The sequence below is a fragment of the Vigna unguiculata genome, chromosome 4 (assembly GCF_037176805.1).
Source record: "Vigna unguiculata cultivar grain cowpea cultivar isolate G323 ecotype 2 chromosome 4, ASM3717680v1, whole genome shotgun sequence".
NCBI classification, from domain to species: Eukaryota; Viridiplantae; Streptophyta; class Magnoliopsida; order Fabales; family Fabaceae; genus Vigna; species Vigna unguiculata.
In genome coordinates this window covers 39,520,214-39,535,616 of record NC_140795.1, presented here as the reverse complement: position 1 = coordinate 39,535,616, position 15,403 = coordinate 39,520,214, and the positions used below count along the sequence as shown (strand labels likewise).

General features: G+C 29.0%; 1 protein-coding gene and 1 long non-coding RNA gene across 3 annotated transcripts; both read left to right on the top strand.

The window, feature by feature from the left end:
• The first annotated feature begins 101 nt into the window (after positions 1 to 101).
• Positions 102 to 1,364, top strand: LOC114181239 (steroid 5-alpha-reductase DET2-like). Its single transcript, XM_028067642.2, has 2 exons — positions 102 to 503; positions 806 to 1,364. Exons 1-2 carry the CDS (start codon positions 183 to 185, stop codon positions 1,274 to 1,276), a joined length of 792 nt encoding a protein of 263 aa, XP_027923443.1. The 5' UTR covers positions 102 to 182; the 3' UTR covers positions 1,277 to 1,364.
• A 2,125-nt stretch (positions 1,365 to 3,489) lies between these two features.
• LOC114182645 (uncharacterized) lies at positions 3,490 to 5,160 on the top strand. Of its 2 annotated transcripts, none has more exons than XR_014994195.1 (2): positions 3,490 to 4,163; positions 4,647 to 5,160. It is a non-coding gene; the product is annotated as an uncharacterized LOC114182645 (long non-coding RNA). The 2 variants fall into 2 exon arrangements; XR_003604155.2 differs by having other exon boundaries at positions 4,512 to 5,160.
• Positions 5,161 to 15,403: the final 10,243 nt, after the last annotated feature.

Genomic DNA, 15,403 nt, shown 5'->3' with positions numbered 1-15,403 from the left:
CATTCATGATTCTGTTCTGCTTTAATCACAAACCCAATCGATGTGGATCCCACTATAATTATTTCAACATAATATGTAATTAACTATATAAGTGAACCATTATGATGCATTTTCTTTAGCTGAGTCTGAGAAACAAAACAAGGTCTGAAGAGAGGGTAGAATTAGCATACACCGCCATTGTGATGTCTGTTTTGTTGAGCTTCATGTTCCCACCGCCACCTTCTGTGGTGGTTTCGGGGTTGACAGTGATAAGCTTCGTGATACTTGTGAGTTCTTTCCTGTCAGAAATTAAAGGGAAGCATTTGAACTATTCTAAGTTTTGGAATGCTAATCCCTCTGCACAAAAGCAGATCAAGTTGCCAAGTAAAGTTGGCATGCTTCTCTTGTACACTCCTGCTTTCCTCGCTGGCCTTGCATCCTTCTGGATCTTTCCTCCTCAAAGTTTGAGGTCCATCATCCTTCAATCTGCTGTTACTTTCCATTTCTTCAAGAGGGTCTTTGAGGTAACACTTTCCTTATGCTACTATGCATAAAAACAACACCTAGTATAGTACAAGGTTTGAAGTTTAGAATCTATGTCTGAATTTCTTCTGTATGATATCATTCATGATCAAACATGTAATTTTCTCAATCTGTATCATTTTCTCTGTTCCAACTTTGACTTTTTATCAATCAATCCACCATATTTTTGGGGAGAACTTCTGGACTATACTCTACAAGTATCTTGCAACAATTAATTGATTATGTCATATACTTGTTCTTTTACTGGATTTTAGTTCAAGTAAGAATGTTTGGTGATGTGCAGGTTCTGTTTATTCACAAATACAGTGGAGGCATGACTCTTGAATCTGCAATCCCCATCACTCTGAGTTATTTCCTATCAGCAGCAACTATGACCTATTCTCAACACCTCACAAATGGCCTTCCAGAGCCACCAATGAATCTGTTGTATCCTGGCACTGTAATTTTTGTGGTAGCCATCATTTGCAACTTCTACCACCACTATCTTCTATCCAACTTAAGGAAAGAGGGTGAAAAAGAGTACAAGATTCCAAAGGGTGGCCTTTTTGGGCTTGTGATCTGCCCCCATTACCTCTTTGAGATCATTGTGTTTTATGGAATCTTCTTCATTTCTCAGACACTATACGCATTCTCTTTCGCTATAGGCACTAATTTGTACTTGCTGGGTAGGAGTTACTCCACTAGGAAATGGTATGTTTCCAAGTTTGAAGATTTTCCTCAGAATGTTAAGGCTGTCATTCCATTTGTCTTCTAAATGTTGCAATCATAATATAATTTTACTTGTGTGTGTCTGGATGAGAATGGATAAAGCAGAATAAAACTGATTTTGATGTTGTGGTTTATGTTTGTATGCTTTTACTGTGAAAGTAAATTCGCAGTAAAAATTAGAACAGCATTTTTTGTTTAATACAGAAACATGGATCTGAGACTTCACGCACCAAATCAAAAAAGCACTTATATTCTAAATAAAATCTGAACATAGAAGGCTAATTAGTATCCTAATGTGGTTAAGATTTTGGTTGATGGTGCAGCTACAGAAGTAAGAGAAGAAGTAGAAAAATGTCTAATTTTAAGACTTCAATTCCTAAAAATTTTCATACCGACTCAATGGAACATCTTCTTTCAATCATTTTAACTATAGTATAAGGATTTTAACATAAGGATCGGAACTCATAAATTTATGTTTCATTGGTATTGTATCTTTTAAATAATCTCTTTGGAAAGAATCAATTATATTCAACCAAGCTTGTACAAATTAAAGAAATTATAGATTCCAAAAGCCATTACTGATGTATTTTTAATCCAAGTCTCAAATGGTTAGAAAATTAGATCAATAGAGTAAGAGCTACATTTGGACACACCTTGTGCTCCAATTTTGGAAATTATATTTTTTTCTTTAAAAATAAGAGTAAAAGAAAATCTTTAAGGAGTAATTGTGCAAAAAGTGTGGATTGCTAAAAGGAAATTCATTTTTTCCAACTTATTGTGACATTAATCTTATACAACAAAACAAAATATTATTGGTGTTCAAAGTGGCTAGAGTTGGAAAAGGGTATTATTGGGCATTTATGGTGAAGGATGTAAGGAATTTTCTTCATTTAAAAGTTGTATTATTTGGCTTGAGAGTGATGCATGAAAAGCTTTGTTTATTATATATTATCTTTTTCTAATTATAATATTATAGGAAGACCAATATGAAATTTTTTATTGTTTATCTTGTTTTTATTGCTTTTCTTCCAATGATGAGATCAAGGTTGTCGTATCTTGAATTTTAGGTCCTTGTAAAAGATTCATAAGATAACTTCAGATTTTCTAGAACAATATCTTTCTAATTAAGCCATTATTTATTAATTAATTTCTTAAGTAACGTTGCACGTTTGCCTTGCGATGCTTTTATCATTATTCTCTCTATGAAGAGATTATGATAATTGTTTATATATATTTAACCTTGATTAGTATGGTTTTTGTTTTAAAATAATAAGGCTGAGAGAAGAAAGCAACTTTCTAATAAACAAAGAGTTTGGAAAAGAAAAATGAGAGAGAATATAGAGAGATTGAGTTGTCTACAAATATGAAAGAGGATATGGATCGATCGTCATTAGCCATTTATGTAATATAATGTTGAAGTTTTTAATATTTATGTATGATGAAAAAGTGTGACGTGATGATTAATCAGAAATCTTAATGATAACAATTTTAAATAATTGTTGTAGAAGTTACATAATTAAATGATCATCTAACTTTTTTTTTTATCTTATTGATATTAATGATGTATGTAATAATGATTTAACTATTTTTGATAGAATAAGATGGAGAGAAGTTTTGTGAATTTCAAAGATTTGATGATGGAAGACGTATTTATGGGACGGAGACGTTCTTACCAGGTTAATAATCTTCTTAATTTTGTTTTATATTGTTTTATGAGGTTAATTATTAATTAATATATATTTATGAAGCTTTATGTTTTTGTCTTTTATGGCTGATTTTACTTCCTTTTTATTTTCAAGTGTATTGAAGAAAAATAAAATAAAATACTACTTTATTTTTTTTAAAGTTGTTTTTGACAATTTAATCATCAAATAATAATATAGTTCTTAAATTTGTTAATTGTGCAAAGTTAGTTGATTTCACATTAAAACAACTATAATTTATCATAAATGGAATGCTTTATCAATTATGTATACAAGTAAATTTTTAGGACCAATTTAAATCAAATTTATTTTTCATTATTGGAAATGAAACACCATATTATTCTAAACATTATTAAGTAATATACAATGTGAGACTAAAAACAAGTTACAAACAATCATTTTTGAAAAAAAAAACATATATTGATAATTGTGTTTATAGTTTGTACCAAAAATGTATAACATTCTTTATTGTCCTATTGGGAATTTGGCACAGTTTGTATTTTTCTCGTTTTTTTTTCATTCTCATCTTTGGTTTAAATATAAAAGATATTGAAAACAGAGAAAGAGATATGGAAGGTAAAAAATTAAATGATTTAAAATGTCAAGTAAAATATTGTTTTGTTGAAAATTTTATACGAGACAAACGAAAATATATTTGAACAAAATGTTTTAACAAGATTTTGACAAATTTGACGTGGCAACAAACTTTTAAAATTTTTATTACAAAAAGCTTTAATAAGTGAACGGTTACATGTGCGGCATTGGTTTCTTTGGAAATTGAAAGGGAGAAGTGAATTAGAGAGAAAAAGGGAGAACGGGCGAAAGAGAGAAGTGAAAGAGAGAGAGAAAACGAAGTTCCACCACACTCTCGCCGAAATAGCAGGAGACACAGAGAGAGTGAAAGACAGTAATCCCTTGGAGCATTGCAGGCAGAAAGTGAAAGAGAGATAGACACCGAAATACAGAAAATTTTTTGAGCAGTGGTGGAGATAGAGACGGAGAGAGAAAAAGTGTTGCAAAGGAAAAAGAGAGGAACAATCATTGAAGACATCGAGAGAATGAGAGAAGTGAAGCACTGCAGACTAGTGGTGGAAAGTTGGATGCATTGCAGCTGTTTGGGTGGGTTACCAGAGACAGGGAGTAGCGGAAGTCGTTGACGACAACCGTTTCATCGTGCCCACCGTACCATTGAACCCTTCTGTGATCACATTTCATTTATTTAACCCAAAGGTAACATATTTCGTTGGTATAAAGGATTGAAATGGGTAGAGAATGATTTAATTTAGTTTTGAAAGTTTGACTGAATTGGGGGAGTTTGATTTTGTTGGCGTGTGTGTGTAAAGTTGATTGATTTGTGGTTAATGTATTGTTGGCTCTCCATGTGGTTGTTGGTGATGTGTTTTGTTTGTATGATATGCTTGGTCAATGAACATTTTATCTTTGTGTTTGCTTAAATGTTGGTGGTTGATTTGGTTGTTTGGTGTGTGTAAAGGTTATTGATGTGGGATTAATTATTGTTGCCTTTACATGTGATATTTTGTGATGCGGGTGGTTTGTTTAATATGTATGGTGGTGTAGGAGTACAAAATGGACAACAAACGTGATGAATATGTTGATTGCACTGAGGAGAAGAAGATGTGTTAATTTGGAGTCATGTATTGATCTTTCTTCAATTATAATGAATGACGTTTACCTGTTTGTTATGTTTTTCAGATGTTATTTCGTCATTGCTGCAAAACAAAGTTTATCGGTGCTTTAAACAATAGATTAAGTGTGCAACAAAAGGAGTATATTGCAGTCACTCCTTTTTGGTGGTTCACCATGTTAAATGATTTGGTCAAGATAACTAGAAATCTTTTAAGTCATTTATGTTATAAATGGGTTGAAAGAAGGGGCAGTTTTGATGTTGGTGGCCAAGTCGTGGAATTTAATCTATTAAATGTTTGTTTAGGGTTAGGTTTGAGGATTTTGGGTGAAAGAAATGATTTAAATGAGATAGTTGTGGATAGTGACAATTGGAATATTTTTGGGGGTGAAATAATTAATGTTAAGTTGATATATGATTATCTTTTGAAATTTGATGATGATATTGGTGGTGTATAAGTCTTTTGCAGGATTATCTTTTGAATAACAGCTAACTTTTTACAAGCACGTCGTAGTATTGAAGGACGTCATACCTGTGCATATTGTCAACATTTAGAATCCAATCCCAAATGTATTGTTGTCTTATCTGTTGTAGTTGTTCCTGCCACACAAATAACAAATATGTTACTGTAGATACATCAAACTCAAATAGAAAATCAAAAAATAAACTTCATGAACTTACTATAACTTACATTGGTGTAATGGGGCATGTTATTGCCATCAAATTTCTTATGACCATCCCACAACTCCGTCATTTGAAGAATAATAATGTGACAATCATATCTAAACAGGCCCACAATAAAATAAATAAACACACTCAATTAGCAAACTACAGTGACACTAAACAATGGTTGAATTACAAGAAATGTAAACACTCACAAGTTCAGTTGAAAATGAGAATTATATCGCATTGAACTTCAAATTTTGGTCGGTCATCTTCTGAACACTTCATCAACATCCCAAAAAGCAATTCAAAATTATGAGCCTATAGTGTAAACATAATAAGCACTCATTAAGTGAACCAACTACAAATAAATGACAACCTATAAATAACCAATATTACAAAATGGTAATTTTACACATGCGTTGTCTATTCTTTTACGGTTTTTGTTCGAATGCCCTATCCAATCCAGCACAAATAGCTTCTTCTCTTGACAATTTACAACGTAACACCACCAATGATCCTCATGCACAATTGGGGCAAACAAATGCAACACAAAATAACTATAATTAATAACCTTACAACTATTTAGGACAAAAAATACAACATAATAATTAAATAATCTGACAAAATCAGCAGCCAAAATGTCCTCTAACAATATCAGTCCTGAACGAAAGTAGGCAAGGTAGTTTTTCAATGTCCATTGTCGTCTCTTAACCTTCATCCTACGTGAATCGTGCAACACATGGGTCTACATTCATAACGAACATTAGTTATTTATAACTAAGGTCAAACTAAATAATTCATAACCAAACATTCTTTTTACTGTATATAGAGGATTGAAATGTATTCTTTTCACATGACCATATCGACGTTGTTCAAAGTACATCATTGTGCTCCCACCAAATAGAATAACTTACAAAATATTATGTACAATTCATGGTAAGAAATACTTGAGCAATTCAAATCTTGTAAACACGCTTCTTACCATATTGTCCACCTTCTTTCCAAGACCAAAACCCCAACACTCAGAGATACCCAATATCTGCCCATTGATGTTGGCCACCACCCAACAGTTAAACTATGTTAATAACATATAAAAAAATTTATATAACCACTTCATAACAGTAATGAACAAAAAGATTACTAATACCTGTAAGGTACACTGAAATATGTTACACTCCTATACAACTTCATGAAGTCAACTTTAAATTCAGTCATTGATGGCTGTTGTGCAACATATGGAACTATGGCTTGAAGCAGTTCAACTTCACCAGAAATGCCTACATCGAATGCAGAGTTCAAATCAAAGGCTTTCCCAACATCATCACCATTCATTCTTTCAACGACATCTGCATCATCAGGACGAACTTCATCATCATGCTCACCTTCTTCTCCCTCGACATCTTGCCCACCTTTATCATCCCCACCATGACATCGAGAAGATATTTCTTCGCGCAATACACTCATTTCCTTCTTCATCCTTCGTAGGTGTCTTCCATGGTTTCTCAACCTCTTTAGCAAATCTTTTGTCGAAGCCAACTTTACATCCACATGATTTTTTGGAGTTTGGTTCCTCACTCAGTTGCAACGCTTCACGAATCATTTTATTTTGCTTATCTTCTTCTTTCAACCTCCATTTCCAAAATATCTAAAATAACACCAAAACAAAGAACTTAGTGTTAAAAATATTAAACATTGTTATAAACCATAAATTGTATGGACTTTTACTTGGCTCTCTTGGAACAACTTCTCAATGCGTCTTGACTTGAAGTGAACATCCGATCAGGCCAATATTCTCGGAAACATTAACTGTAATTCTAGCCCACACAAAGAAGTCTTTCTACACCTCAAATCTACACCAAACAACATGCTAGATTATAACATTTTAAACATTATACAAATAAATAATAATAATTAAATGAAGTACTGTGTACCTGCAAAACTGTTACTGACCCACTTAGGCAAAGCTCTGTCTGCCCGAGTGCCAAAAACGCACGACTTAAACTTTTAACCAAATAACTATGAACTGCTTTACCCCAATTGTAATTTGATAACCTGTCTATATCATCTAAAACATTACAAGGAATAATAGTTTTTGAATTCCTAGGAAAGTAAAGCACAATAAAACAAACAAATATGTACAAACGACATACATTATCAACTTCATCAGAATCACTCTCAACCATACTCTTAATGATTTCAATAACAGTTTCAACAATTATTATTCTATCTTCCAAAAGTCCACCCACTACCCCACAAACATTTTTATCAAAATCTACATTTAACCCAACAACCCTCAATCCTAAACACATGCAAATGTCAGCACAAGTAAACGGGATAGACCGTTGCATCACACAAAACGATTCCTGAGCAGGTAACCAACGCTTCAACATCTCAAGCAAAAGAGGGTTACATATCTGCAATGGTTTTCGCATGTGCAAACACTATTTGAATGGTGTATCTTCAATCCTTGCACGATGGCTATCCAAGATCAATCCATTCATTTCGGGCAATGCACTTTGTGTAACAAAATGTACGCAATCGAGCCTAACAATAAAAAAATTGAAAAAATTAATACTTCATTTTAATTTAGACAACAAAAGAATCACAACAGAATATAGAAATAACATCATGTCAATACCTTGTCATTAAATCCAAATTAACCAGCCATAACGTTTTCATATCCTACTACTGCAAAAAAATTGCGATCAATGTCATTGTTCCAAAGTGCAACACAAACCAGAGGACATTTCTTACACAACACGGAATACATGACATTGGCGAACCACCACACATTGAAAACCACCTTCTGCTGAAACCCTAGAAATTAAATAACAATTAAGTAACTCACTACAAATTTAAAGTCCAAACAACAACACACCATGACCCAAATATGGAAATAGAAAACATGTGTTTTCTTCAAAATTTGCAAAGAGCCACAACTCTAGAACACACAACAGCGAACTACAACAATGGCCACTAAAAATGCACAAAAAACTCACGACAACACCACCAAATCAGTTTTCCAAACTTCTATGAAAAATGAACATCTTCAAAACCAACTTTTTAGCACAAAACCTCAAAACTTTACGAAAATGAAATTAAATTCATCATCATCGAACACCGTAGGGAAGTGTCTAATGGAAGCAAAGCTAACTTACAATGCAACGCTATGGAGGACGAAATCCTTGCTGTCGATGACGAAAGGTAGCCGTAGTCTCCGCAAACCCACACCAAACTCTGAATGCAACGGTCTGAATGAATGATAGTGTATGAGAATAGTGTAAGTGACTTCCGGTGTGGACAGCGAAATGCTTGCCGGCTCGGTGGCTCTCTGAATCCGATTACTCCGACGACAAGTACTTGGTTTCTCTCTCTAATTCATTTTTCTCAATCAGTTTCCAAATAAACCAACCCCGCACGTGTAAGCGTTACCTTATTAAAAAATTTTGTAAGAAAAATTTTAAAAGTTTGGTGCCACGTCAGATTTGTCAAAATCTTGTTAAAAAATTTTGTTCAAATATCATTTCCGGACAAAACTCTAAAGAAATAAAACTTGGGTTTCCAAACACGTTGGAAAGAGATGTGAGAAGCACGTGTTCTGAAGTGTTTTCAGAAATAGAGGAATAACATTTAAAAGGAATTCTAGAACTTATCTTCAAAAGGGATGAATTTGGAAGCAAACTTCTATAAACAACGATGACTTTTAAACACTTTATTTTTTTTGAACACTTTAAAAATTATTGCTATATATTTTAAATTTATATGCATTATCTTTTCCATATTATTATTAAGTATTTAGTCCTCAATAAAAAGTAAATACACCGACACTTAATTCATATAGTACTAAAGAATATATTTAGAATAAAAATTTATTTTATGTTATTATTAATTAAAAATAACTAAATATTTTTATGATCTTGATAGATTAATTTTTTATTTAATTATATTTAAAATCGTAATAGTACTTGTTAAATTTACTTTTAAAGTAACTTAATTTTCTTTATATAATAAGAAATAATAATAAAACATTTTAACTCTTACAGTGTTGTTAAAAGTAGATGATGAATTAATATGTTTCTACGGCTATTATTTCAATTCGGTTAATTTCTAATCGACGAATTTCTATATTGATTAAATATTATATGGGTATAAGTATTAGTACGTGTGATACCTTATCTTTTAAATTGGTATGGGTAACGATGAAGTTTGTTCATTCCTAACTTTTTCTTTATATATATATAAATGAATAATAAAAGTAATTTCCTTTAATGTTAATATATTTTATAAATTTGGTATCAAAATTTTCTACTTTTACTTTGATACTCATAGTGGCGGAACTTAGGAAAAAATCCTATAGAGTTGTCAAATTAGATTTTTATTAAAAATTTAGGAGTATTAAATTATATTTTTATTAAAAATTTAGAAATATCAAATTAAATTTTTTAAAATTTATTATATGGAACTTTAAGAGTTTTAGATAGTTGTTTTTCGTAGTCTTTAATTTTTGGATTCTCATGAAATTTTTTAAGTTTGATCGATGAACATGAAAATTTGAGGGTATCCAAAATCTTTCTACTCTTACTTTGATATCTACAATGGCGGAACTTGGAAAAAAAAAAACTTAGGGATGTCAAATTAGATTTTTTTTTAAAAAACTTAAGGTTGTCAAATTAGATTTTTTTAAATTCATTATATGCAACTATGAGAGTTTTAGATAGTTGTTTGTTGTAGTCTTTAATTTTTGGATTCTTATGAAATCTTTCAAGTTTGATTGATGTACATGAATAAATCTTCTTAAAAAAAATCAATTATTTTACTTTTTATCATAATTTTTCTAATATAAATTTACTATCTCTCACCTATTTAGAAAAATATGAATTTGACACCACCTAATACACAATAGACAAACTTATTACATATAAGAGGAAAACATATACTTAAAAAAAATACAAAATAAATCAATTCAAAAGAATAAATTAATTGATCTAAAATATTTTTTAACTCATCAATTTTACTGTGTTACAGTTTTATTTTGAAAAATAAAAAGAGATAGCAAAACAAAATAAAAAAAATGAAAAAAATGTATGTATGATATTTTAAGAAAAACTTAAAAAATTAATATAAATAATATAATAATATATAAATAAATAATACAATAATATAAAAATAAATAATTTAAATATATATAGCAAATTAAATAAAAAAAATTGAGGGAGCCGTAGCTCCCTCTGTCATGCGGAAGGTCTGCTAATGGATATCCGCAAAATATTTTCTTAAAATTCCTTCCTTGATATGAAAACGAGTGAATACATATTCTTTTCATACTCATGCATTTTCCATTACTAAAACAACTTTATTTATTTTTAACTAATCTAAAATATTTAACTTTTCGTCATTAGTTTTGTAATTTATTTTAGGGTAATTCTATATTTAACATTTGGCCAACTATTATTTGATGCTTTTATTTGATATTCAATGTTATGATTTCTTTCTTGATATTTGATTGTAAAAGGAATATATATATATATATATATATATATATATATATATATATATATATATATATATATATATATATATATGATTTTGACATTAAATACTTAATTATATTTTCTTTTGTTGTGATTTTATTTCTTTTAAAAGAAATATTTAACTAATATTCGAAAGAATAAAAGGACGGGTATAGACCCCATATGGTACTCCCATTGTCCAATAAAAACGAGAATGAAAAAAAAATTTATACATAATGGAGATGACCATTAAGATGAATTTTTATTTAAAATATAAGATGACATAATCAAACCTACAATCATCTCATTCCTATGCTTAGTTAAAAAAGAAAAAGAAAAATTGATAGGTTATAACTACAATTTTTTAAAATACGTTCAAGTTAACTCAAACTTTGAAATATCTTTAAATAAAAGTTTTGTTAACTTAAACTAAATAACGAGTCTTTTATGAAGATTACGATTAATTACTTATAACTATAAATTTCTTAAAATAGACCCTTAAAATATATTTAAGACGTAACTTGCTAATTTATTTTCTTGAAAAAATAACTGTAAATTAGAAAATTTCTTTTCATACTTTAATTCACATAATACTTTTTCTTAGAAGTCTCTCATTTAGACATGTATTTGATAATTAGTATTTTTATTTCAACCAAACTTTTTAAAATATAGAATATGTTTAGTTTTAGTCAAAAGATGAATACAATTAACTAGGACATTTAAAATAATTCATATGTCTTTGTTGAACCTCTTATCTCCTCTTATCTTTATCTCCTCTTATCTTAATTTGTCATGCTTTCTGAAATTCCTCCATTTTTTTTATTGTTTCTCAACATTCTATTTAATTTGGTCATTCACATTTATTGTCCATCTTTTATTGTCCAACCCTTCACATCCTTTGTGTAACTCTCCATAAATATTTATCAAGTCGGCCTTTTAGTAAATGAGTCCCCAATAATATTTGGCCTACTATCACACAACCCACTTAGCATCGCAGAGGGTAAGGGTGAATAATTTTTAATTATCGATTCAAATAATATATCTCTTATTATAAGTTCAAAAGATGTTGGGCCTCCAAAAAGAACTACTAGGATGCATATCGTTCTTAATATCACATTTTGTAGTTTATAATGTTCAAGAATATGAGATCGTTCTTAATATCACATTTTGTAGTTTATAATGTTCAAGAATATGAGACGTAAAAACTTATCGTGAATGGCTCAATGTTCCTTCAAGGATGAATTTAACGTTGTTATTGACCAAGCAAAAATCATCTTCTTTCTTGATGCAGACTTTTCAAATTTTAGATCCCCTGAAAGAAGTTGTTGATATCCAAATTGTAAATGGTTATCTTTGGAAGATGATTTTTCCTTCCTCGTTCGAATTATGTTAATGTTATTTGTTATCTTGATTTCTATTTTAAAATGGTGTATAACACATATCATATCTTACATCTTTTTATTTCTTAGTCTAATTGCTAGATCTTGTTTAATTCTTTGGAGACTGGTTACTTCCATCGAATTTTTTGTCATTTTAAGAGACCGATTGCTCTCATCGAATTTTAGGATATCTTCTTTATTTCTTAGGAGATTGGTTGCTCCCATTAGATTTTTGTTCCTTCCTTAAGGGATTGATTGTTTTTATTAGATTTTAGGAGGTCTTCTATATTTCTTTCTTAAGAATGTGGAATCTTTTAACCAAACCTTTAAAGAGACATTAAAGATACTATATATATATTCTCCTCCAACGGAAGCTGTCCAACCACGAGTACTCCTTTTCTGCCCTTTTTTGTACCGTCGTTCTTTTTAACGGGACACGCTTACCTGGAACCCTTACCTGGGACCCTTGCCAGGAAGACTTTCGATACTAGGATCATACTGCACTTGTTTGAGCCGGTTTTAACCATCAGCTCTGATACCACTTGTCAGGTTTTACAGAGGGGGTTTCACCGGGGAGAACAACAACAATGAGATCTGAACCTAACCACATAAACCTAACGCCTTAAGGTTTTGGGTTGAGAGTGGTGTCAGTGTCTTATGTGATCAGACTCATATCTCATTGGTGTAGTTCTCCCCAATAAAACTCCCTCTGTAAAACCGGATAATATATATATATATATATATATATATATATATATATATATATATATATATATATATATATATATATATATTACATAAATAAAGATGTGGGAGAAAAATAAGTCGCAAACAGTATCCCTAGTGATCAAAACGACAGAAAAGGAAACACTCTCCCCATAATTCACACGCTCATCATTTGTCATTATTGTTCAAACGTGGCCACAGAATTAGGAACTTGTAGTTGTAGATATGTAATATCAACCCTAAGCAGTTCATAAAATTAGGAACTTGTATTTCTATCCCCAATGGCGGAGCATAGAAGGAGCTGGGAGGGGCCATGGGCCCCCAAAGATTTTTGAATTTTTTTTAAATATATATATTTTAAAAAATTTTAAAATTTTTTAAATTATAAGTAGTATATTTTATAAATGGATGAAAACTTTTTATTTCTTTTATAAAATACAATCAATTAATGTTAATAGATAATAAAATATAAAATTTAATATATAAAGAATAAAAATATTTAGGTTTAATTAATCTTTTCGTCACTATTTTCATCTAAAAATATCAAGTTGGTTCTCAAGTTTTTTCTAATCTCAATTTGGTTATGACTTTTGAAAAATTGATGCAATTTGGTTATTCTCATTAAATTTGTTAAAGCGGAACAAGGATTTCATCAAGATTGATAGTGAGAGTATGCTAATTATACCAACAAAACAAACTATCTTTATTTGCAACTTTAAGTTTAATGAAAAAACATTGATTTGTTTCAAGAAATTTAATGAAAATAACCAAATTTCACCCTTTTTTCAAAATTCAGAACCAAATTGAAACTAAACAAAATTGGAGGACCAACTTAAAATATTTGACCTAAAAAATAATAAAAAAATAATAATAATTAAATCAAATATTTATTAAGATATGTTTTATGTCATTTCTTGTTGTCTTGTTAGTTTTACAAAAATTGTATTTATCTCTCACTCTCATATTTTATTTTTTAAGAAAAAAATAATTATTTTTTCTCTCATTTCTCATTTGTCTTATTTCTTTTTCGAAGAAAAGAAAAGTAATTCTCTTTTATTTTACTTGATAATGAAATATTAATTTAATAGTTAACATTGTTTTTTTTATCTTATGAGCCTTTGGTATATTCATTTTTATGAATATAAAAGAAAAAATAATGTATTATGTATTTTTCATAACCGAATTTTAATTGTTACTTAACTATACTATATTTTTTCTTTAATATTTACACTTCTCAATTTTTTTAGTAAGGTATGATAAATTATTTTTAATATTATTTTAAAAATAGGTATATTGATGAAGAATAAAAGAATATATTCATTATTCAAAAATGATAAAAGTGAAATTATTCGTGAAGATGAAAACAAGATATATTATATTTTTCACAACATTAAACTAAAGATCAAATTATTCAGTTAGAGGAACTAATTTTTAAAACATTATACTAATGATCCAATAATTTAATGATGAAAGAATTATACTATTTAGCCCCTTCAAAACTTGTGGTTAAGATCCGTCACTGTCTATCCCTATATGCTGTCACATCAACCCCAAAGCAACTTAAAGCATCTACCAGTAATATATACCGAGTATGGATGAACATGTTCCATCTCAAAGACACTTTTTTCATCTACCCTCATAGCTTTTTTTTGTTTGCACTTTCATAATCTTTTTTCTATTCTTTTTCTTCAGATTATTCAATTTAAAAGTTTTTTCTTTTATTTTTTAATTATTTAATTCAAAAGTTAATTTTAGTTTTCAAATTATTCAATCTGAATATATTTATAAGAAAAAAAATAATTTTAAATAACACAATCCAAATATCATTTTTGACCTCTAGATTATACAATTCAAAAATTTAAAAATAAAATCTAAATTATACAATTTTAAAAGAGTAAAATGAAATAAAAAAGACTTGTGAGATTTATGAAGGTATATGATACATCAATACTTTAACTTGGATCACATATTTTTATCTGACATACATCAGTGTTCAATACTTTAAGATACTTTATCAATATTTATCAATAAAGTATATAATTTATAAAGTCATAAAAAAATATTTGAATAATGACCAATTTTAGTAACAAAAAATAATTAATTACTATATAATAATTAATTTAGGTTCCGATTTAAAAACTAAAAATTATTAACAACTAAAATAGTTCTAAAAATATTATAATTAGATTTTAAATTAATAATTAAAATAATTTTTATTATGAATCAATTTTTAAATTGGTCATTAACATTATCTACCAAAGTTTTGATTACCATAATAATTGATTTCTGAATTAATCACTATAATTAACTACCAAAATTTTAACTATTAAAATAATTAGTCTCTAAATTAATTTCTAATTAGGATATTGATCTCTAAATTAATCTCTAACATATATTTGGTTACTAAAATTTGTATTATTTAAAAGTTTTTTTATAGTGATACTTTTATGATAATAATAATTTATATTTTTTTATATTGACAGTTTTAATACATATAATTTTAATTTAACTTCACACAATAACAATCAAATAATTACTATGCTT

What these genes read in the sequence shown, in the direction of transcription:
- LOC114181239 (XM_028067642.2), top strand. Translation starts at nt 183, where the DNA reads ATGTCTGTTTTGTTGAGCTTCATGTTCCCACCGCCACCTTCTGTGGTG. An exon ending in TCTTCAAGAGGGTCTTTGAG is followed by an intron (nt 504 to 805) that starts GTAACACTTTCC and finishes GGTGATGTGCAG; the next exon opens with GTTCTGTTTATTCACAAATA.